At 41.0% G+C, this 24,109-nt stretch overlaps 1 protein-coding gene across 6 annotated transcripts; it reads right to left on the bottom strand.

The window, feature by feature from the left end:
• Positions 1 to 1,527: 1,527 nt before the first annotated feature.
• On the bottom strand, positions 1,528 to 21,276 carry TRA2A (transformer 2 alpha homolog). 6 transcript variants are annotated; one of them, XM_083705405.1, is made up of 9 exons: positions 21,034 to 21,263; positions 12,798 to 13,096; positions 12,383 to 12,516; positions 10,803 to 10,962; positions 8,626 to 8,814; positions 5,388 to 5,503; positions 4,784 to 4,903; positions 2,775 to 2,842; positions 1,528 to 2,359 (listed from the first exon to the last, which is right to left on the bottom strand). In XM_083705405.1, exons 4-9 carry the CDS (start codon positions 10,833 to 10,835, stop codon positions 2,349 to 2,351), a joined length of 537 nt encoding a protein of 178 aa, XP_083561531.1. In that variant the 5' UTR covers positions 10,836 to 10,962; positions 12,383 to 12,516; positions 12,798 to 13,096; positions 21,034 to 21,263; the 3' UTR covers positions 1,528 to 2,348. The 6 variants fall into 6 exon arrangements, with proteins under 6 accessions (XP_083561531.1, XP_083561530.1, XP_083561527.1 ...); XM_083705404.1 differs by having other exon boundaries at positions 12,787 to 13,096; XM_083705401.1 differs by lacking the exon at positions 12,798 to 13,096 and having other exon boundaries at positions 21,034 to 21,276.
• Positions 21,277 to 24,109: the final 2,833 nt, after the last annotated feature.

Here is a 24,109-nt window from a genome sequence, read left to right on the forward strand (position 1 = left end):
GCGAGTAAAGCAGCCCCTTTCAGATTAATGACACTCATACATTAGCCAGGCACACTCTGCAGCCAATGCAGTGTAACTGGGGGCGGGGGTAGGGCTTGACAGACTGCTTGCCCCTTGTGAGTTCAAACAAAATGCCTAAAAATGGTGAAGATTCTCAATCATTCCAAGTGCCTGTAAATTTCAAATGAGACAGGATATGGAGCATTTGTCTTACACATTGAATGCTTTGAAATTATATACCAAACCATTCTGCACATCAAACATTATCCGCGCAGACCAGTACGCATTTGAGCTGGTAAATGAGGAAAAAGGGAGGCAATTTGTGTGTACAAATGAAAGGGAATCTCCGCATCACAGTATGAGACTCAAAAGGATGAAGTCAAAACTTCTGTCAAGAAAGAAGTATTTTTTTCTTCCTTGGCCATAGATAGGTGTATTACTTTAGGTTATGCAAGTATGTATTGTATAAGCACTTATGCTTAAGCCTAACGATGCTTAATGATAGAAAGTTTGGGTTGTACATACTTGCTCCTCTTTGTTTTCCAAGTAAATATCATGCATTCTAATGTTTTTATTTTATTTTAAAGTTTTGTGGTGGGTGCCTTCCAGTTCATTCCTTACACCAAGATTTGAAAAGCATACTCAACTCAGAAGCTACATACAGTATTGTAGTATGGTTGACCATTAGTTAGTTGTACCACAAAGTGGTGTTTGCTCCCAGAAAGGACAACTAGGGAAAAGAAAATGTTTGCCTGTTTTTAAATACTGAGCTTTCCTGGAATTTTGGTACTCTTGCAAGACAAACCAAAAAGTGAGGCGGGAGAAGGTGATGTGGGCATCTTGACTTTTTTAGCGTCTTGCAGTGTATGGGGCAATGGCAATTGCTCCCACCAAGGATGTAACACACACCAAAATGCCAGTTCTCCCTTTGCCCCAGTGATTCCTGCTTCTCTTCAGTGTGGGAACTGTCTTTGGCCAGCTGAGGGCTCAACCCCTCCATGCTGTTTTCCGATACCCATATTTGCATGCAGCATGAGAGCTATGCACATACACAGCTCCTGTTGATTCTGGGGAGAAGCTTTCTTCTAACGAACTAATAATAATTATTATTTTTGCATGCCCATAGGCTCTCTCCCATTTATTGGATTCCCATCTTGCCCTATATCTCCATCCATTTTGCTGTTTGATATATCTGCACACTCACTTTACTAATATAGGGAGTGATACACCAGAGCTTAATTCCTCAATTCTTTTTCCATGTGCTGAATTTCAGTGTCCATAGTTTTAGGAAAGATGCTGTTGGATCTCTCTCCAGAAGCAGACTCATATGTTTTATTGTGCACACCGCTACCCCAACTCTAAATCTAAGGGTTGGTTCCAGTCTAATTTAGCTGAAATTGATGGGACTTAAAGAGCAGCTAACCTAGGTTGGATCCAATACCAAGATTTCAGGAAATACTACTTGTTAATTCCTTGCAAGAAACTTAACATATCTAACCAATTGTATTAAATGCTGAAACACTGCACTGGTAGAATTTAAATTTATTTTGAGAAGCAAAATAATAGTTTTGAAATCCATAGTACCAAACAGAACCTGCTTAACCATAATTTTATTTCCATATAGAACTGCTGAGAACAGATCAAATACTTTCTACGCCCAGTAAATTAGGCCTGTCCTGATTATGGGGCAAACATAAGAACGTTTTCCAGTCAATTTAATATTAACCAAATTTCAAATGTCATCCATATTAGCACTGTGATTATATTAAACACATGCCAAGGTGAAATTTGTAGTATACGAGAATTTTGTTTTTTCAAAGACTTCCCTCCAGTGTTTTTTATTATTATTAAATCACTGCATTGAGAAAATGAGTGAAAATGCTCTGGTTTAAGAGCATGCACTGACTTGGGCTATAACTGAAGATACAGAACACCACTTTCTTCCTCAAAAGTAATAGGCAGAAAGATGAACAGTTCATTAAAATAGTAGATTTCTACTGAAACACAACATGCAGGGCTTTAACACACTTCTGTTTTCCTTCCCCATTACGTTCAACAAAAATCCACTTGCTTTAAAAAAAAATTCACAAAACGTATTACCACTTTGGGTTTCCTATTTAGTTTTCGCTTAAAGATATTTAAGTACATAAAGCTACAACAATTACACCTGGAGTATTACAAGAAGAAGAGATGGAAAACTGGTATTTCAACTGAAAATACATATATTCTAAATGAACCAAGGACCTTTTAATAGGGTTTCAGATAACTGCAGGGGATCTATAGGGAAAGCGAAGTTCGGAACTTGCTGTTTAAAAATTGTATTTGCAACTGTGACTAGCTTCTCTTCTTCAATAGCGCCCTGAAAGAAAGAAGAGAGAACACTGTAACCATCAGTTCATAATTCCATATTCATGTGTTTCTCCTTCCACCCAGTATCAGTGCATTCCCCTTCTGTCACACTTCAATTTGCTAAAAACAACTTCTACTAGATACAAATGGTTTACTTAGGGGTTGCAATCCTATGGTCCCTGTGAAGGTGTTGCACACGCTATAGGATTTTGTGGATCCCCGTCTGCAAGCGGAGAGGGAGATCCACAGACGGAACAGGAGCTCTGAACATGGTATCCTTGCTACTGTCTAATCACTAGAGGATATCCATAAGGCAAATTGGAAAGACTTTTTAAAGGGGGTGGGGTGGGCGGTAAGCCTGGCAGTGCTTTGATTTGATGTTTCCTCTGCTGTAACCACTCTGGTGAGACTGCTGTTATACTTACTTGGGCTGTAGGAACGGGATCTTGACCGTGATCTGTAACGACTATAGTAAGGTGAAGGTGATCGCCTCCTTTGAAGAAAGTATACAAATACATTTGTTAGCAGTGGCTCTAGTGCATGTGGCGTATGTACTATTCAAAAGTTAAAAAAATATTGTCAAATGATTTGTACAGCATACACATTTTTACAAAATGGAAGAACCAAGCTTCATTTGCATGGTTTCTTTCTCCCCCACAGAATATTGGACAAATTTAAAGACACCTATTTTTAAATAGTATTCCACAGTGATTTAAGGTGCTGATTAATATGGAAACATTGTTTTTACAAACCATAAGACATTAACAGATTAAGAAAACACACACACACGCACACACAGACACATCTTTTTCACATAAGTCTGTATCTTTAAGCTCTCATAAGTATCTACTGTTATACCTGACCAAATGTAAGGCAGACTAATTTCTGGGTACCATACTCATATGGGCATGTTATTTTCACCCTCAAACGTGCTCCTGCAGCTGCAACAAATAGTGGTTCTTGCGCCAAAGAAACCTGGAGTTGAAAGGGACTACAAAGATAATCTAGTCCTCCTCAACCCAGTCATTTCAACACCAACGTCATATGGCACACTAAGAGTTGTAATACTACATAAACACAACTTGCTATCCAAGCTCCCTGGTTAGAAGAAATGTTGGATAAGTTTGATTTTCAGAGAGATGTAACTAGACTGGTGTGAAAAAAACACATATATGATTACAACATGCTACTGTAAACTGTTGACCATAGGTTAGCATTTATATGGAATAGTTTTAATTCCCTGTTTTATCAGGTACTGGGTTTTTTTGTTTTCTCGGTTCTAAGATGTTTAAGCTATTTTACTTGGCTGATTTGGCTTTAATTATTTCGTTTCAAAATATTTATTGTTATATGCTTTGAGACTACTGCAGAGTTTGTAAAACATGCTAAACATGCTTTAATAAATTGGAAAGCAGTTATATGGATGCAATAATCGTATTTGCAACAAACCATAAATCACTATACAAACTATAGATCACTATTTGAACTAACAGAATTTTTGAAGACTATAAACTTATCTCAAAATTTCTATCCCTAGGGGCTACTTGAGGGCTAAAATTAGTGGGGCCCACCAGTCACAAAATGGTAGTGGAAGGATGGAGCCAGCAATTAAATGATGGATGAACCCAGAGATTAACACAATTGCCTAGCAATTACAGACATTTTCTATTGACATTTAACCCTTCTTTAGAAACAGCTCAATCCTATGCCAGAGCAATCTTCTTGCAGCAGGGAGCTCTAGTACTGACATGACTTTGGATCAGCAAATTCTGCTTAAAGCAGGGAGGGTAAGTGAAGGCAGATTTTAATATTCTTATCCCAACCACCCATGTTTCATCTGTTTTCTGTGTTCCTTTCGCATTATTTCCTCTTCCTAAAACAGCTACCCACTCTTATCCCTTTCCCTAGTTTATTACTACTTTTGAAATATAAACCTTTCATCTAGTTTGCCAGCAAACCAAACAGGAATAAAGGGGGCACTGGTATGTGTGTCCAGAAGACAAAGAAGCATAGGGACCAGAAGGCTCTACAGCAGTCCGAAGTTTCTCCTTTTCTTCTTGCTCAGTCTGCTTGTCCCTTTAGACCAGGAAAAGGCAAACTCTGGCCTTCCAGATGTTTTGAGACTACAATTCCCATAAACCCTGACGACTGGTCCTGTTAGCTAAGGATGATGGGAGTTGTAGGCCAAAAACACCTGGAGGGCCGGCCGGAGTTTGCCTATGCCTGCTTTAGAACCCATCTTTCCCATTCACTCTCCCCTCACACTCAGTGGGCCACATGACCCCTTTCTTCTTTTACCTTCTTCTCCAACTTTGCATACTACAGCCTCACTCTGTAACCAGCTCCTGCTCATGTGTCTGCCTATGCCTATGCAATGTTCATGCTTGTGACAAAGATTTCCTCCGAGCCTTTTCATTTAAATCAGAATGCATACCTGTAACGGTAATCATATTCTTCGTATCTGTCATAGCCTCGGTCATATCCTCTGTCATAATAGGAATCACGGCGACGGCCAGCTCCTCCACCTCCTCCTCCTCCGCCACCACCTCCACTACTTTTTTGGGAGGGAAGGCAAGATGCATTATGCAAAATATTAGGATTTCTCTTATTTCAAGAAAACCCCCCACATTTTTAACATTTAAACTTGCAGCTCGCAGGGTTTCCCATTCAAGGTATTACTTGGGTCCACGGACTGGCTTAAGCTACAGGATTAGATAGCTCTTGAGACCATTCAACGGGCAGAGTTCACATTAAAAAAGTTATCCAGAACTGTCTGCCTTTAATTGTATTTGTAATTATTGTTCACAGTGCATTGTAATGCATGCTACTCAGCAACAGCGAGTTATGAGGTGGCATGAAAATAATGACAATAAGTTTAAAGAACATGAAACAAATGGATTTTCAAAAGGAATTTCTTGAGTAAGACAGTGATTAGCCTATGAAGAGACAGAAGTATTGCATTTATTGACAACATAGTTTCTTATGAATCACAGACTCTAAAATGCAGTTCTTCTGATTAAGCCAGGAAAACTCCTTACTGGGTTGGCCTGCCCATGTAGATTCCAGGGGTGGGCGTGTGTGCTCTCTTTGTGATAGAATAATCCACCCGGATTCTCCTGCCATCCAGCTCCATTCCATTTGCATGTTCCATTGCCTGCAAAGAAGGCAGGCACTTTAGTTCCAGCAACGAGAAATTAGTGCTTATTCTCATTAAGCAAAATCAGCTTGTCTTTAGTTATTAGTATCCTGCTAATCAGTGGACCGTCTTTTCTCTAGCAGAGAGAATTAAAATGTCTCCACTGACTTGGGGCATTAAAGTTAGTGAAATAGGATCCCTTTTAAAGCCAGCATCCTGCTAAGAAGCTGATGCATTCCTGACACTTTGCTTTTAAAGCTCCAAAAAAAGGTAAACAGGGAGCCATTTCCCTTGAAGCAAAGGGACCGCACACTAGTGTGGCTTCCTGCAGGGTGCACATGGCTGGGTTACTACTGCTGTTCAGCTGCCATTTCATGCTTTCTCTGTCTCCTACCATCTCACTCACAAGGACCTATTCCAGCAGAGCTTAGTAAAATGGCAGGTTCAGCCTATACGACTTCCTAATTACTCACTCACCACATGGCAGTTCACTCAAACAATACATTAAGGAACTGACTCCACATCAGGCTCTATCTCCAACACACTCTCATGGATGTTATATGCTTTGCCTCAATTAACGGTGAGTTTTTAGCTCTATTCTTAATCATGCAAATTAGACAGCATCAATAATTTACAATCAGATGATATAATGATGATTTATTAAATTTCTATACCACCTGTCACCTGAAGATCACAGGGCAGTTCACAATAGAAAAACACTAAAATACATTCAAAGAAAAATAATACCCCTATTTTATTATTAATAATCCATGAGCAAATTTACATAATTCCTGTTAAAAGGCTTGACCCTTGATCCCTTTTGTGTGTGTGGTGGTGGAGATTCTTGGTTGCTACCTACTCCATGTCTGTTGATGCAAATATTTTCCTTTTTTCTTTTTGCTTAATATGGACTGGAGAAAATATATGGCACTGCTTTTCCACATGCTTATGGAAGTACTAGCAAACAGTTTGTTTATCTACAGCAGATAGGCTCTACAGCAACCGTCATGCTTGCAGTTGTTCAAGAATGCCACAACATGCCTTTTTGTGAGCAGACGACCCCTTCTGTGGACAAAATAGTAGCTTTCGACCCAACCTAAACATTACAGTTGTACCTCGGAAGTTGAACAGAATCCGAAAACCAAAGTGTGGCTTCTGATTGGCTGCAGGAAGCTCCTTCAGCCAATCAGAAGCCTTGTCAGATGTTTGGGTTCCAAAAGAATGTTCGAAAACCGGAACACTCACTTCAGGTTTTTGATTGTTTAGGAGCAGGAACATCTGACTCCCAAGGCGTTCGGGAGGTACAACTGTATTACATTCTTGGCACTGGACTTTTGTTTAACTCCAGCCCTAGAAAAAAGGCTTATTCATAATTTAGGGCCTAAACTAGGGGAAAATCAAGATCCACATGGTTACTGTTTACATTGTAAGAAATTAAAAATAAAAACAAGAACATTCTACACTTTGATTCAGTACAGTACTTCAAATGTGATTAAATGTGGACTATATCGCCACCTAGTGATTTCTTTCTATCACTGAAACACAGCAAACACTATTTTAAAGAATCTTCTCTCACCAAAAGGTTCATGCTACAAGAACAAATGAAATTCCTGAATCAAAGCATCATAGATTATAGCACTATTCATACTAATATATATAGTTCCTCCAAGACAACTTGGAAAATGCTATTATGCAAAGGAACACCAACAAAGACTACCATTCAAATTTCATACCTTTATCAAACAGCTTCACATAAGTACTGACACATCATCAACACAGTCTCCGGAATCAAAGAAATCCAAATGACATAGCATAGGTTTTTTTTTTTTTTTTTTTTTAAAGAGCCTGAAGTACCGTATTTTTCGTCCCATAGGACGCTCCGTCCCATAGGACACACCTAGTTTTTTGGGGGGGAAATAAAGGACAGCACTTCCCTGCTGTCCCCCGAGCTTGTGGGGCTGGCCGGTCTGCCCGGCACGAGGGGCGCTCTGCTTCAGGGTGCCCCGCGCTCGGCAGCAGGCTGCTATCAGCAGCGTGGGGAGCCCTGCGGGGAACTCCTGCAGGGCTCTCCACGCTGCGGATGTGTCCGGCGCGCGAGCGCTCTGCTTCAGGGCGCCCCGCCCGCCGGGTGGCAGGCTGCTATCCGCAGCGAGGGGACCCCTGTGGGGACCTCCCGCAGGGCTGCCTAGGCTGCGGATGTGTTCCCGAAGCGCCGGGCGCTCTGCTATTAGGCCGCCCGACGCTCCGGGAAGCAGGCTGCTATCCGCAGCCTAGACAACCCTGCGGGGACTCCCACAGGGCTGCCTAGGCTGCAGGTGTCTTCCTGAAGCCTGGAGAGCGAGAGGGGTCGGTGCACACTTCAGCGAAAGCCTGCATTTGCCCCATAGGACGCACCCAGATTTCCCCTTCATTTTTGGAGGGGGAAAAGTGTGTCCTATAGGGCGAAAAATACGGTACATCATCCCCCTCATGAATGAGGCACAACCAAGTAGATTTAAGAATTACAGTAACCAGATCAATTTTCATATTATATATGACTGTGTACTTTAAACCCGAGGAAACATCCTCAGTCAAAATTATGTATTTAAGTAGCCACACGATTTGATTAAAACTATATTACTACTATGCTGATTTGAAGCTAAAAAACTGAAATTTAATTTTTAATGCCAGTTTATTTTTCAGAAGCTTATGCTTCTCCTCTCTCAAATGCAGTTTTTTCAAATGCCTAGTTTGAAATCCTGGTTAGTGTTTGCAATCATCAGGTATAACCCTACAGTGTGGTTAAGAGGGAATTTACATACAAGTGAGCACACAGAGTACACTCTCACAGTCTTCATTTAGTCTTGATTATTGTTAGCAATCAGGAGGTAGGTCTGCACTGGACAACTGTGGCTGATTCACAGATTTATACAGTACTATTACAACTTTTTTAAAAGAGAGAGAGAGAGAGAGAGAGAGTGCGTGCTGAATTTGCCTTTCATTACTGTATATGCTTCTGCCTTGGCCCCAAGGCTTGTGTGACTCCTCCAGGCCTCTCAAATGACCTGGAAGTCTCCAGGGAATCTCAACTCTGTGGGGAAACCTCTACAGCCTCATAATCACTGGTAAACTTTGCAACCTTCCCAACTTAATAAATTTACCTCTTTAGAATCATCTATTCTTTCAAAGTAAACAAAAGCAAATCCTCTTGATCGTCCAGTTCGTTGATCATAAACCACATTGACACCGCTCAAAGGTCCGTAACGAGAGAAGACTTCACGAAGATCCCTCTCAGTAGTATACAAACTGAGGCCAAACACGCCAAGGCATGTATTAGGATCTGGATTAGCCTAAAAAAAATGAACCAAATTCAAGTATCAAAGCATGTCTAGAACAGTGGCAGTTGCACATTCACTCATTCTTTCACTGACATAGGCAGCAAGGTATTTTGGATAACTGCACATTTTGAGTAATACAAAAAGGGAAAGGAAGATCTATTATGCCTACTCCACCACTGGATCCAATTCTCATAATGAAAGAGGATTCAGAAGGTCTCGCTTCATTATGCTGACTAGGGAGAGGGGCAGATTGGCTGCACAGAGAGTACAGCAAACTGGCTGGACTTACTACAGAGCAGCTAATCCTACAGAGGTTTGACAATATACTGGTTAGAGGGTTTCTAATGCAGTTATGGCAAGATGCAGGGGTAGCCAACATGGTGCATTCCAGATGTTTTGGGCTACAAGATTATATTGCAGGGGTATCCAACATGGGGTTCTCCAGAGGTTTTGAACTTACAACTTCTATCAGCCCCAGTTGGCAAGGCCAAAGCTTAGGGATGATAGAAATTGCAGCCCACAACATGCAAAGGGCATGTTTGCTGCAAACAAGAGAATTAATTCTTTGAAATCTGACCAAAATGCTGCATTCTGTTGATGTCATGATGGTTCCATCTTTTACAGCTTAAAACATGTATTTACCATCTAGTGATAGGCAGATGGAATGATATAGCATTCTGGTTTCAACACTGACTGGAGACTGTGTTTCAGACATTTGCCTGCAATTCTCCTTTCGGTTCAAGAACAACTTCCTCGAAGCAGCCAAACAGGTCTTGTTAATTTCCTCAGTGTCTTATCACAAAAGAGGGAACATTTAATCAGCCATACAATGGAAACATACCTGCTTTGTACTACCCGCACATGTGCTCCAAAACTCTCCAAGGAGAGTAGAAAGGATCTCAAGTTCCTTTCCCACTCCTAAAATCAGATCAGTTTAACAAATGGAGCCTTAAGATGTTGTAATTCCATAATTTTAAAATGTATAATCATTTCTATATACAGTTTAGGAAATATAGAAACACCTGACTTTTGGCTTGCAGGATCCTTTTTTTTTCTTTTGCCAGAGCCAGCAGGCAAAATGGTGGCTTAGAATGGGTTACAAAGTGAGTTACAAAGACTCCTGCATCCCATAATGCCTCAGTATTTACATAAATAATTTTTATGTAAATTTGAGTAACTCAGAGTATCCTACCAGCCTACCACAAGGGATGCGGCATAGCAAAACCAGAATAGAGGCAAAGACAGAGTCCTATGCCCATAATTATCAGAGGGGTTTTGCTAATTTCAGCTGCTTCCACCAAACCTCAATTTCAAAAGGGAAGGTGGGGCCAAAAATAACCACTAAGTTTGCCTGGCCACTTAAAGTCAATCAACAGTTTATCATGAAATGCCTCCGACATATAACTTTCCCTAAACTGGCACAGGATGCAAAATTTCTGAAGAAATTGTATTTGTGATTCCTGCTGACAGGGGCTGATAGTTGTAGTCCAAAACATCTGTAAGACACCATGCTGGGGACAGCTGATCTAGTCTACCCAAATATCTTCATACCAGCAAGGATTTAAATCTCATTTCCCACGCCCAACTTTAAATCTATTGAAAGCTATTAGATACCAAAGTTGTCTGTTCTTGCAAAGAACTACACACCTCTTGGGTTTGGTTTTTTTTTGGGGGGGGGCTCCTCCCATAAAGCCACCTGTTCTTTCCACCACCAGCACCCCCCGCCCCTTAAGAGAAAATCAGGGTGCTCCTCTCCCCTACACTTCCTTGTTTGGGAAAGTACTGTGGGGTATTCATACTGCTGGTTGCTAGGGTAAACGCTAATAGACCTGACAAGCAGAAAATGCCAAGGCTCCTCTTATTCTTGACCGCAGAAACCTGCAAGCTGTGGATGTTATGCCTAATCAACAAAAATAAATTAGTTAAATGGATTAGCTTTTCTTATACATATATTCATAGTGAGATTTAAAATAATTTCCCTACAAGCTTACACTACATACTCTGCTGCCAGTGTGCCTTCTTCGGTTAGACATTGGAGAGTGACTGCGGCTCCTTCGACGCCGGTACTCTGGAGTGTATGATCTGCTTCGTGATCGCCTTCTATGAGAATGGGATCTAGAGCGAGTGTAACGCCTGTGAGAATGCCTTCTTGACCTGGACCTTCAAATGATACATTTTATTTGTTATATGAAAAAAACATCTGTGAAGCACCATAGAAATATTGAAGTTTTCATAAATTCATGCATTATATATATATATATATATATATATATATATATATGCGCATGCTCCTGAAAGCATATCAAAGTAAGTTTCTGGCACAGTTTTAAAATATCAAGTATTTTAAAATAAACGTTTTGTAAAATGTAAATAACATTTTCAACATTTATCTGTTCCAGGGGCTCCCAAACTTCCCCCCACAAGGACCACATGAAAATTGCTTAGGGTCTTGGTGGACCACTCAATTATTTTTCTGCATTTTGTAGCAATTGTATTGTGCTGTGCTAGATGGTATATGATTTAACTGTACTGACTGCTTCTTTATTTCTTTCATTGCATTTTATTGTATTACAATTTGAATTTCTTAACTACTTGTGCAGGTAATTTCTTGAGTAATCGCTAGCCATGTAACGGTGTTTCAATACTACAATTTCGTAAGGTAGCCGTTCACCACAGAACATATAAAACACCACAAAGAACTGGTTCACGTCATGGTAAGTCACATGTTTCTCAATCACTCCTGTTTTGCTTGGTCTGTCGTGGAACCAAGTTAAATCATGAGTAGAAGCTAAAGGAGAACAAAACCAGCCTTGTGATTTGTTTCTCTTGGTTCCAGACAGAATGAAGCAAAGCAGGAGTGGTTGTGCAGTGTGCGCAAATGTTTCTCATTTACAGGATGCCATGGTTTATTTCTTAGGTGATTTATTGTTGTGTGAAAATCAAGCCATTGTATGGAATGCCAGTTTATGGAAGCTTCACTGTCACTGGGGACAGAAAGGAGATAGCTTTTCTTACATTTTAGAATCTGATTTGTCTTCTGTTTTGTCTTATGTGATGGTAATCTACAAACTGTTCTCCAGTTAGAGGCACAAAGCCTTGCGACATCAGAAAGGCAAATTTTCATATCTCCTATAGCTATCAGGGTAATTTTCAGAGCACTTCCATAGTGTAGTTGGTGCTGCAACTAGGCCATGAGGAGGTACAACAACCTCACTGTGGAGAAGGGTTGTAGCTGCATGGCACAGGAAAAGCTTCACATGCCAAAGGTTCAGTTTCAAACCCCAGCATCTCCTGATAGGGCTGTCTGAAGCTCTGGGTAGTTAGAAGCAGTGAGTGTACACAGTATTGAGTGAGATGGACAAGTGGTCTACTGTATAAGGGAGCTTCCTATAATTCTATGCTACTCTGAGGAGCAGTTCAACCTTGCTAAAGAACAAGGTCTGATGTTTTAAAATAATCCATATAAAATATTCTTAAAAAGTACAACTCAAAATCTCTTCCACGAAACCCCTCAATACCTTGAAGGCCCAAAATAAGTAAGTTTTATGCAAAGACAGAATGTATAACAACAGACACATACCTGGATTTTGATCTTGATCGAGAGCGTGACTCAGAATGTTTAGAAGCTCTTGATGGGCTACGCGATCCTGACCTGCTCTCAGATTTTACACGAGCAGGACTCCCAGCTGGAGATTTTGACTGGGAGCGCGACTCCTAACAAAAAAAGCAGTATTACAAATGGTAGTGGTTGCACAAATGCCTACCTTCTTATATTAAAGTAACTATATTTTATTGATTGTGCCTGAAAAACAAATGGTTAGGCAATACCCTCCAGGACAAACTTCTGTTTAACCCACTGTTAACTTTGCGTGATTTCCTCAAATAGTTCCCTACTCGAACCGGATGACCAATGCTCTATTAACTAAGTAATCATGCAAATTCATCTACAACTTGATCATACAGACACTGGAACATAAACCATACATTTACTTAACCTAGGACCCATTCATTCTTCCAGATTCTTTTAATTCTACTTCACTCTTGCTTTCTACTTTTCTTCATTCTTCATTGAGTTTTTCATTTTTCATACTTCGTGTATTCTTCCCCAATTCAAACAATTCATTATAGCCTTAAAAATATTCAAGTGCTTCTATCTGACCAATCTTCTGTTCAATTTTTTCCCCCATTCAATTTTAATTTTCTGATCTTTAACACTTTTCATTAGCCTTCTTTTATCTTGATTTATCTTCCACATTCTTGGAAAAAACTCTTCCATTTCTTCACGAACATTAACCTTAATGGAAAAAGAACATTTAGTATATTTAAGCATGTGGGGATTATAAAACTCTGCTGGAGTTTCAGACTTTTAACTACCAAAATTGAATAGCCAGCAGGTAAAGTGCAAATAACTAATTTATAAAAGCATTTTTTCAAAAAAAAAATTCTTTTAACTGGTGTAATCATATAGGCTCTAAAAATGAGTCCACTGATTTCCTTGCAACATTTCCCAAATGTTCTAAATCTATCCTGCTCCTTTTCTAACTTTAATCTCATTCAATTCCATATGATACACACAGACTTCAGTGTTACCTTAAATACTAGGATTGCCTGAAGTTAAAAAATGTCAAGCAAAACTGATAGGCCAGATTTCAAAGAGCTACACTAGATGCAAACAGGGAGTTAGACATGCCTAATATAATGCCCAGCTCCCCATCACCCCAGGCCGCATCACAAACTTTTAAATTCCCAGCTTCAAAAAGTTTAACATGCAGCTTGGGGAGCAGTTGTTCATGACAGACAAGTACCAAGTACAACTAGCTGCAGTTCTTGGGATTCAGGCCACAGATGTGTCAATGATCTAAATATTCCAAAATACTTTCCCCCCCTAAACCTAACCATTCTATCCAAAACCTACAAAATATGTGAACAGTAGGGAAGAAACGAAGCCAATTTAAGGCTCTTCTTCAGTAACAACTTAAATCAACTTCGGTAGTGGCTGCCATGTGAAGTTACCTGTAGAACTGGGACTGTTATTCTGTATTCCTTGTCAGAACAACAGATGAATCAAACAAGCAATACAGGAAAATAAGATATTTGAATAAGCACACTCAAGTGAGGTGACTGGGCAAACAGGGAAACTAAAAGAACAGATCAAGAATTTTATGGAAATATATTGCATATTTGAATTTGAATCTTCATTGTATGTATCATGAACATTACATTAAGATAAATCAAAACTGCCCTCCTTTTCTCATTTGCACAGTAATCTGTACTGCTCTGTCTAGCTTATTCCCTTTTTAGCCAATGAAAACTGCTTATTGCATTTATTTTGCCAAATGTCATTTTGTCTTATAGTTCTTACTGTTTTGTTTCTCATTAAAGATACCATTTTATCATTTCATTTCAGACCTGTTTTCCCATACTTATGTCATATTGAAGAGTGAAGTAGTGAATTTTTCAGAAGGGAATCTGCATACTCGCAATAGTCTAAACGTGCACATTTTAATAGCACCATTACTTTCCCCGAGTTGACGAAAATACCATATTGTGGAGCTGTGTATAATTGTCAAAACAAGACAATGTTCTTTAAAAAAAAACATTAGGAGGAATGGGTAAGAAAGACAGGGAAATTGATGGTGGAAAAATGCTTAACCAAAGAAAATATTAAATATGAAAGTGGGGCAGGGTGCCTCATTTTTCATGCTTGCCCATATAAAAAATAAAAAAGCCCACTTCACTGGCTAAGTTTCTAACCCAAACTTCCCATCAGCAAACTTCCACAAGAATCAATTAGTAAAGAAGGAGTACACTGTGCAGTGCCAGGTTAACACTCTCACAAGGTGGCAGCAAAAATATAACTCATATTTTTTTTATATATGAAATTGTTTCACACTGGCAAGGCAATCTTAGGCATGCCTACTCAAAAGTAAGCCCCATGGAGTAGTAATTTGATAGGAATTATCCACAGGTAAGTGAGTAAAGGATAACAGCCTAAATTAAGGTGCTAAGAGAAGACTTAATAGTCAGATCCCAACTACTGTTGATTAAGCTTTCTTTCTGTTGCCTTCAGATAACTATGTTCATAACGTAAAAGTGTCAAGAATGCAGGACAAACTTTCTGAGCAGAATCAAAGGTATCAACCCTTTAGACTAGCATTTATTCACATGTTTAACTTACACCCAACCATAGGGGAGCCGTGACTGAATCTTGAGGTGGTCATTTCGTCATCTGCAACCATGGATCTCTTCCTGGCAGCTACTTGCCCAATCCAATCACAACTTGAGACTCTTTCCCAGAGCTCTCTGTGCAGAGGACTCAGACAAGAGGTCAGGAAAACCACAAATAATCACTAGGTCCACCAAAATTTGTGACTCTTAATATTCAAAACGTAAATAGGTATATATGAAGGTGGGAGAAAGCTAAATTCTTTATCTAGTGTGTGATGACTGGGATAGTTTGGGACCCAATATAAACAAATCTACAGGACAATGCTATACATATTGACACAGAAGCAAGTACCACCAAATTTAATAAGACTTACTCCTGAGTGTGCAGCCTTAAGAGTCTTGTGGGAAACAACCATTCAACTCTGAAGACTGCCATAAACAAAGCGAAATGGAAGGTACCACTGATATTGTAGATAAACAACTAAGTTTTGTATTATATGATGCGTGGGATATATGAACCACCTAGAGTTATTTGGATGAAGGGCAGAATACAAATTTAATAAATAAACAATAAAATAAACTATTTTTTAAAAGGATTTGTCAAATGAGCCCTTTAAAATACAATGATACTGTTATATAACATTGATAAATGTATACAAATAAGAATCTAAAAATAGTTAATTTTATTTTGCTGATACCTTCAACAAGACAGGACAATAAAGTTTCTCAAGCACTTTAAAATGGGCCTAAAGAGTTGCAAGAGTAAATCAATTAAAAGGTGTGATCAATTGAAAAAAATCATCTTCAATTACATTTCCCCTCATGACAACAGGGGTATCTTTTTACCAGCCTAAACCCTAGTGCGGGGAGGGGGTGTTGCTATGCCCTGGCAAGTCCAAGACCTAGGTCCAAATTCCTAATGAGCCACATAATTTCTGTGCTCACCATCATTCAACCTAACAAGGTTGTTGAGAGGTTGAATAAGAGAAGATGAATAGAACTGGCATTGTAAAGCAGTTTTACACCAGAGTGCTATAGAAATAGAAGTTTTACAGCTAGCAATAAAAGCTCAATAAAGCTAATTAAGATACCATCAACTCCAAATAAAACCAGTATGCTGGGGGGGGGGGGCACTTGGTGAAGAAGGGCAATGATCTGGTTCACAGGCAATTCTGTCTGCACAGAAAGTACTTCCAGTATCCTCAAAGAGACCAATTCAGGAACCCCATGTTCCCTAGAGTTGAGAGCACTACAAAGTTTGTACTAACTACAGATCACTCAGACCCAATGCCTTAAGTTAACGATGTCCAACCAGTGGTAGATCACGGGATCCTCATTGTGTACAAAAAGTTATTGGGGGAAAGCTAAAAAAACTCTGTGCAATCTTCCACCCAAAAACCTCAACAACTCTGGGCACTTCTCTCCTAAAAAAAATTTCTGGGCAATCCACCCACCCCACGCACGCTCCTCCCTTCAATGACAATGGGTAGATCACTGCCAGTTTTTTTTATACTGGGAATAGATCGCAGTCTCTTGGGAGTTGGCCAAACCTGCCTTAAGCTATAGAAAAGGAGATCAGGCGAATTCATGAAAGTGTGAGATTCTGCAGCCTAGTAACTATAAAAACAGCATGGTATCTGCTCTGCTCCTTGGGGAACCAATATACCATGCTGTTTTTATAGTGCAGAAGACAACTCTATCTTTTGTGGAGACATTTTTCCGCCTCTCTGAGGCCAGGCTGGGGTTCCTACTGTAAGCAGCTGTGCTGAACCTGGCTTGGAGGACAGCTGATTGCCCATCAGCTTGCCCTATGGGCTGCTCCCCATGGCCCTGCACTGGTCCCTGCTGCGCTCACAGCCGGAAAGCGAAAACTTCCAAGGACCACATGCTGGGATTGTTTCCACACACTCTCTCAGACAACCCTATCTTCCATCCAGACTAGCAAAAGGATTATCAAAGCTCAAGGACAAATTGTAACCAGGCAAAAACACTCAAGGATAGTGAAAAGCAGAAATGATGAGGAATGAGGCCTGGAAGTGAATCTTAGAGGCCAAACAGAGAGGTTTGGAGGGCCAGATTTGGCCCCCAGGGCCCAAGACTCCCCACTGCTGCTTTACATCAACATTCCAACATGGAACACACATTCTGAGTCCATTTCTGAATGTATGTTTAGAACCGAATAGCTCAAAGGCATAACTGGAAGTAGCACCAATGTAACATAGCTAACACTTGAATTGTTTGCCTTTGTTATGTTAAAAGCATGGACAGGATAAACACACCAGTGCAGGTTAGAAATATAGTTGCCTTAAATTTCATCCAAAGCTGAGAACTCAGCCCTAGAATTTCTTCTAAGCATTCATGTTTAGCCTTGAAATGTTTAGAAACAATAAAGGAGGGCACTGCCTTCATTACTAAATAATCAAAGCAAAGGCCTAAACTTCTAGGATTAGGGTAACAGCCCTCCAAGGCCCAAGAGTGTGGTTGCTAGACAGGCTCCCATGTTAGAATCTAAAAGGGGTTCAGACATTACATGGCAGTGTTTTTGAACACTACAATAAACATAAGCAATTATAATACAGATCCAACTTACAGCCTGACAAAAATCCTTAAAAAAATTATTAGAAGTCTGCATCTATGTTTTCTAGGTATGGTCCAACCATAGGACTACCAATATTTTGTTAAATCCCCAAGCATCAAACATCCAATCACCTGCAATTTCCCAATACTTTATGCAACTATTTAGGATTAAAAAAATATAGAATTAACTTTGAACCTCTCAAGTTGTCAAGTATTTATTGGAAACTGTAGTAGTGTTTAGTCCTGCTTCAAAATGCACTTCTACAACTGAAGCCTTCAAGTAATTGTCAGGTTGGCATGTTTTTTGTTTTGTTTTTGTTTTGGCTGTCTCTGAGAAACAGTAGCCCAATGAGTTATCTTTCTCAAATGTATTCAGTCATCTGCCTTTTCCTACAAAAACTACTAATATAAGAGCAAGCATGCTCTGGTACAGAACTAGGGCATTTAACATACAAAAGTGCCCTGAGCCAAGCCCCAACTCTAATACAGATATAGAATGATAAAACTGACTCCAGGAAGGCAGGCAAGGAATGAGTTAAGCTAAGAAGAAGGAGGAGGAGGAGGAGGAGAAGGAGGAGGAGGAGGAGGAGAAGAAGAAGAACCACCAACACAGGTATAGCAAAGTATTTGTGGGCTCATTTACAAGCTATTTAAAATTTTCTTTTGAGCACCAAGTGTTTTATCATCAAACCCATTATCAGTACTGAGCACCAAAGCACTGAAAACCAAACAGATACACTCTATGTATCCCAAATGACTACAAAGCATTCTGTAATAGAACACCACTTTTGATGCAGCAGTTTGCTTTGAATTGTGCAGATCTGTTCTAGGTGTAGTGAACTAGTTGAACACAGATACTCTGCCCTGCTAACTTTCTACAGAACTATGTGGCTCTATATATTTAACACACACTCATCATCACAGGTTAAACATGTTATTTTATTTTGTGCACATTCAAAACTAAATTTGAATGCACAAAGAATGCAAGGTATTTTCTTGGAATGTTCAATCAGCATTAAATACTACCGCTCAGGTTTTAGAGCTCCAGGCCAGTTAACGTGAAAACTCCGGTGCTAGCTGGCAACTTTTCACTTCATATAATGAGGAAATACGCAGAATGCTTTGATCAAATCACCACAGCTGGAATTAGGGTACATATAGACAAGGCTGGCCCACCCGAGGCAAGGTGAAATGACTGCCTCATGTGGCAAGCTTCACTGGGGTAGCAGATCCCCATGTCAATCTCCCTTCACCTTGTTTCTGATGTAGATTTTCCCTCACCCCTTCTTCCCTGGTGGGGATCTGCCTCTGGTGCCAAAATATATTAGGCTAGCCCTGCATATAGATATAAATGGTTCTAGATAGGGTGGTCTAGACCATGAAATATTTATAAGGCAAGCACAGGAACTCTGAATTGGGCACAGAAGTTTACAGGCTAAAAGTGGACATCCCTGCTTTTAAAAACAGAGCAGTGGAAAAGTGGAGCTGGTAAAAAGTGTTCCTGGACCATCACTAAATGCTTATCCATAAACAAAGCTTTCCAAAAAAAACAGAAATAGCATTCTCTCTATGGTAAAAAATGGATATGGAAACAAATAGTGTGCTTTTCCTGTTAAGACATGTTGTATGCGTGCATGTGTTAAATATAGCATAGTAGACAGTACAGTACTGCAGAGTTAGTCGTGCAGTGAATCTGCGTCCAGCTACTTTACTACCCCCTCCCCGCCAAAGACTTAGGTGGTGGTAGTGGGTGATCCCATGTCTTCTTTGGCCTAATTTCATTTTGTTTTGTCTTAGCCACCATACATTGATTCAACACTGACAGTCACTCCTGGATGCTTACATAAGAGAATAGAGATGGATGTGAGCAGCATATTGATATGGCAGGCCCTATTCCCACAGCACTAAGCGAGTCTTCCAAATATCCTTATGCTGAATGTAGCCAATTTAAAAAACAACATGGAATCATTCTGACCAACAGCCCAGACATTCTGTCTAGAAGTTCAAACTGGAATTGAAGAATGGAATGACCTAAAAGGTGCTGAGAGGTCCAAAAAAAGTTTCTCCCTGTTCACCTCCAAGTATAGATCATTCACCAAGTGTAACTAATGCTGTTCCAGTCCCACATCCAGCCCAGTCTGACCATAATTGCTAAGGGTCAAATAAATGTATTCCACCCAAGAATGGCTGGAATTGTTCAGCTTACAACACTCACCCAAACCTTCCTATTGCTACTTTTCAGATTTATAGGGGAAATTTTGAGTTGCAAGCTGTGCCAAAGACACATATTTCAGAATCAAGAAATTCCCTCATACTTTATACTGGAGGGCAGGGGAAAGGAAGGGAGTCTCTCAAGCTGCTGTATAGTGGTAGATAAACACTAGTATAAAACACCCTGATAAATCAAGCTAAGATAATGCACTTTCCCCGGGCATGAATCCCAATGCCATTACTAAATAATGCCTCCAATTCATTTGAGAGAGGATTCACACCTCTCCTTCAGAAAGCTTCCGAGGGGTCAATCGAAGGATTTCCTACAACGTATATAACAATAATAACAAAACAGCGCGGGTGAAGCACAGGCGCGGTCTTTGGATCAAACCGTTGAGTTACTAACAACAAACCTAAACAGAGCAAAATGTCTGCTGCCAGCCCAGACACAACAAAAAATTGATTCTGGCTTTCCTTGTTAAAACTATAAGTCGTACTGGAGATACAAGAAGGCTGCCTAGGAGGACGCTGACCTTCAACCGCAGAGTAGGAACCCTGACCTAAAGCTGGGTCGCTACAGAACCACCGTCATAGCAATATACCAGTAAAAATTATAATTAACAAGTAGGTTCCCAATTGTATGTGTGGCCTAAAGGTGGGTCTTCGGTCTGAAAAGATTGAGCCGGAGGGAAAACAGTCTTTTCTGCCTAAGAAAGAAGATAGCCTCGGTCCTCACGCGCCGGATTTCCTGATCTACACGAGGCGTTGAGATCCCTCCCTACCAAACAAATGCTAACTTCGCTCAGGATTTGGCGGTCGGGGCCTTGGAAAGGAAGAAAAAGGAGCTCGTTGTGCAGTTTTAAAAATAGTTCATCGGGTTCTAGCGATAACGGCAGAGCTCAGAAGTAGAAATTGGGAAGGGGGTGGGCTAGGAATCAGGAGAGAGCGTAACAAACGGAATCCCAGGATCATGTTTTTGGGGGTTTTGTTTTGTTTTTTTAAGACTAAAGATCCCATTTCAAAAATGGGAGGGCGGGAAAGCCAGGCCCGGAACAGAAACCGCGAAAACGGCCCCCGCGGCGTCAGCGCGGCCCCCACCTCAGGCGAAGGAAACCATTTTGGAGGAACAACGGCGCTCTCCTCCGGGTGGCTCCGCCCCGCTTCGCGCCCGGCTGGGAGGCTCCGTTTCCCCCGCGTCTCGAGCGACTTCGTGCCCTCGGGGCCAGGCCAGGCCTCCGAAACCTCGGCCTGGACAGAGAAGCGCTCACTACTCACCCTCCCCTCGAAGTTGTTCTCCTCCACGTCACTCATGGCGGCGCTTTCCTCCCAACCCGGCAGGCGGACGAAACAAGCGGGAACCCGGGCGAGGAGCGCTTGAGCGCCGCGACCTTCTCCTGAGGCTGCCTCCTCAGTCAACCAGCTACCCTCTTGTGGCGGCGGAGGCGGCAGCAGCGGCAGTAGCAGCAGCAGCGCAAAATGGCGCCTCGCTCCGTAAGGTCTGCGCCCGACACTGCGCGAGGGGGAGGAGCTATCGAACGCCCCGCCCCATAGGCCACAATGGAGGTGACGCCGCCGTCAAGAGCGAAGCGGGAGGCAGGAGGAGTGGCGCAAGCGCAGTGGAGTCTACGCAGCCACTCCTGTTTAGGCCGTTGCTAGGCTTATGTTGTAGTGATTACAGTTCCTTTAGGAACAGCTGTTTTGTTCAAAGCCTTGGATTCCTTCTCCTCTGGGTCTGTGGAGGAATATGAACATGGAATGTGGCTTCTGCCTGCTGCCTTTCCCTGTAGGGCTTTTAATAAAGGATGTATTATATATTATAGGATTTCCGCAGCATCTACATTGGGAGCGAAGGCCGCTGACTCTAGGCTGGACTAACTCCTGTGTAAGTTTGGGCAGGATCCCCACACAACATTATCTCCAGATGTCCATTCCTTCTATATACACTGTAGCTGCTAAACCAATAGATACTGCCGGCAATCCCTTTAGCTTCGAAGCTCCACAACACACATTCTCTTTAAAGGCTATGACAGGTGCCACATAATACCTAATCCACTTTTGTAATAACTCAGTTGCATAGTGTGGCAGCAGCTGCACTTTGAAACTCCCTGCCTCTTGAGATCAAGCAGGTACCTGCCCAAAACATACATTTAAAGTAGGGTTGTAAATTCTTCCTGAGTTTACCGTTTTTATTTTTTGTAATCCACTTTTAGGGATTTCTTATTTTGTTTTTTACAATTAAGCTGTTTATAAATTTTGTAAGTCATAATAAATCAGTAACGATGTGCCAGCCATATTTGCCCTTAACTTCTCACTTCCATGTGAAGAGGTATAACTGGTCGATCCAGCCGATTGCAGAACCCTGATGGCCCCCCCAAAAAAAGCTCAACAACTTCAGTTGATCGTCCCCCCAAAAAGCTCAACTCTGATGAAGCTTCCCCCCCCCCCAAAAGCTCAACAACTCTGGTCAATCCAATGGGGAGATCACTACCATTTTTTTTTATAGTGGGAGTAGATCACAGTCTCTTGGAAGTTGGACGTGCCTGAGGTAGGGTTGTCATATTTTGAAAGGCAGAAAAGAGAACGCTATGATGGCCGTGTAAAGCAAATACAGTGGTACCTCAGGTTACAGACGCTTCAGGTTACAGACTCCCCTAACCCAGAAATAGTTCCTCGGGTTAAGAACTTTGCTTCAGGATGAGAACAGAAATTGCGTGGCGGTGGCAGCAGGAGGCCCCATTAGCTAAAGTGGTACCTCAGGTTAAGAACAGTTTCAGGTTAAGAACGGACCTCCAGAATGAATTAAGTTCTTAACCCAAGGTACCACTGTAAATGCAATTTGTCTCAAATTTTACCCCTGAAAGAGAGGGTTTGTCCTGGAAAAAGAGGACACATAGCAACCTTAGAAGGGCTCTGCCACCTGCATATATTGCTGTTAACACCAGGGAGAGACTTCCTTTTTAAAGCCCTTTATATTTGTTTTAGTTGTGAGCTGGAGAAAGTGACTGAAGTGTGTAATGGGAAAGTCAGAGGCTATGCAGTGACCTAGGACTAGGTATATAATCTCCCTTGCCTACTCGCCCACCACCTCTGCAATCCCTGTAACAGGCCTCAAAACAAAATTTAAAAATTCCTTCCAGTAAGTAGCACCTTAGAGACCAGCTAAGTTTGTTATTGGTATGAGCTTTCGTGTGCATACACACTTCTTCAGATACCACAGGCCTATTCTGTTGTCTGGCATGCCTGCACATGTTGACTTGTGAGCAGCATGCATTGCCCAAGCAGTCACAGCATGCTGGATTATATATACTTTAAAAAAAAATTAGGAATCATCTCTTTCCCATCCTCCCACACTCTTAAGACTGATACCAATGCAGACTTTATAAGTTTTAACACCAAACCATCACCTTTCTCCTCATTCCTCTTTGCTTAACATCCAGCCTTGTGATGAGTTCTGGACAAAAAAAGCTAGTCTACTATTTTGATTGGCCTAATTACTTCACAAATTATGCATGCATGAGGGAAGTTTGGGTTTGGGTTTCTAAAATAGCAGCTCCCCAATACCACCCAGGAAACTCCTTTTGTAAGTGAGAAGAGTTTCAAAAGCAGTTTGTGTTATATTATAGTGAGTGCTCTTCAAAGGGTGGGGAAAATTCCATTGGGATATGCCCAAAATAAGGCTGAAATCATATACATATTTAATTGGGTGTTAATTGAGTGGGACGGAATTGGATTGCAGTGTAAAACTGGATTCTGGACAGTTAGAATCCTAAGGTCTTATGTTAGCAAAAGAGGTGGTTGTGTTTATAAGTCAAAAGACTCACAATGAACTTGATGGAATTGGAGTACCAAATACATCGCCCCTGTCTCATATACCTGCTGTAGAGGATAAGATTAACTCTGCCCTTAGTCATAGCACAACCCAGCAGCACATTTATCAGCAACCTATACTATAACAAGATTATCAAGCAGACATTGAGGCATAATAATTGGACAAATAGGCCAAATGACAGGACACAACGTGGGAGTCCTCTAGTTGAAAAAAACTGCCAATATAATTACTATTCATGTAATATACTATTTATTTAAGTAAATTAGTATTTATCGGTAAGGGGGGAAAAGCCTATTAGGCATTTAAAACGAAACTAGGCATGGGTTGAAAGCAAAAATGCAAACTTTCGGATTGCAACGAGTAAAAACTTCTGATGAAACGTCAGATCAGACATACACGGTCCATCATGACTGATATTACTGATGTTTAGTTTTAGATCCCAGACTTTCCCTCCGTATTCGGTGTTCCCTTCCCCACCTTCCCCGAAGTAGCCGGAAGTGAAGTCCGCATGCGCCTCGACCG

This window comes from Podarcis gaigeae (genome assembly GCF_964106915.1).
Source record: "Podarcis gaigeae genome assembly, chromosome: 12".
Lineage (NCBI taxonomy): Eukaryota > Metazoa > Chordata > Lepidosauria > Squamata > Lacertidae > Podarcis > Podarcis gaigeae.

Coding starts and splice junctions, on each gene's coding strand:
- TRA2A (XM_083705400.1), bottom strand. CDS start 21,069: ATGAGTGACGTGGAGGAGAACAACTTCGAGGGGAGG. Junction 10,963..12,382: donor CGATCAAGATCAAAATCCAG/GTATGTGTCTGT, acceptor TATCATTTGAAG/GTCCAGGTCAAGAAGGCATT. Junction 4,904..5,387: donor TACATGGGCAGGCCAACCCA/GTAAGGAGTTTT, acceptor CTCCCAAAAAAG/TAGTGGAGGTGGTGGCGGAG.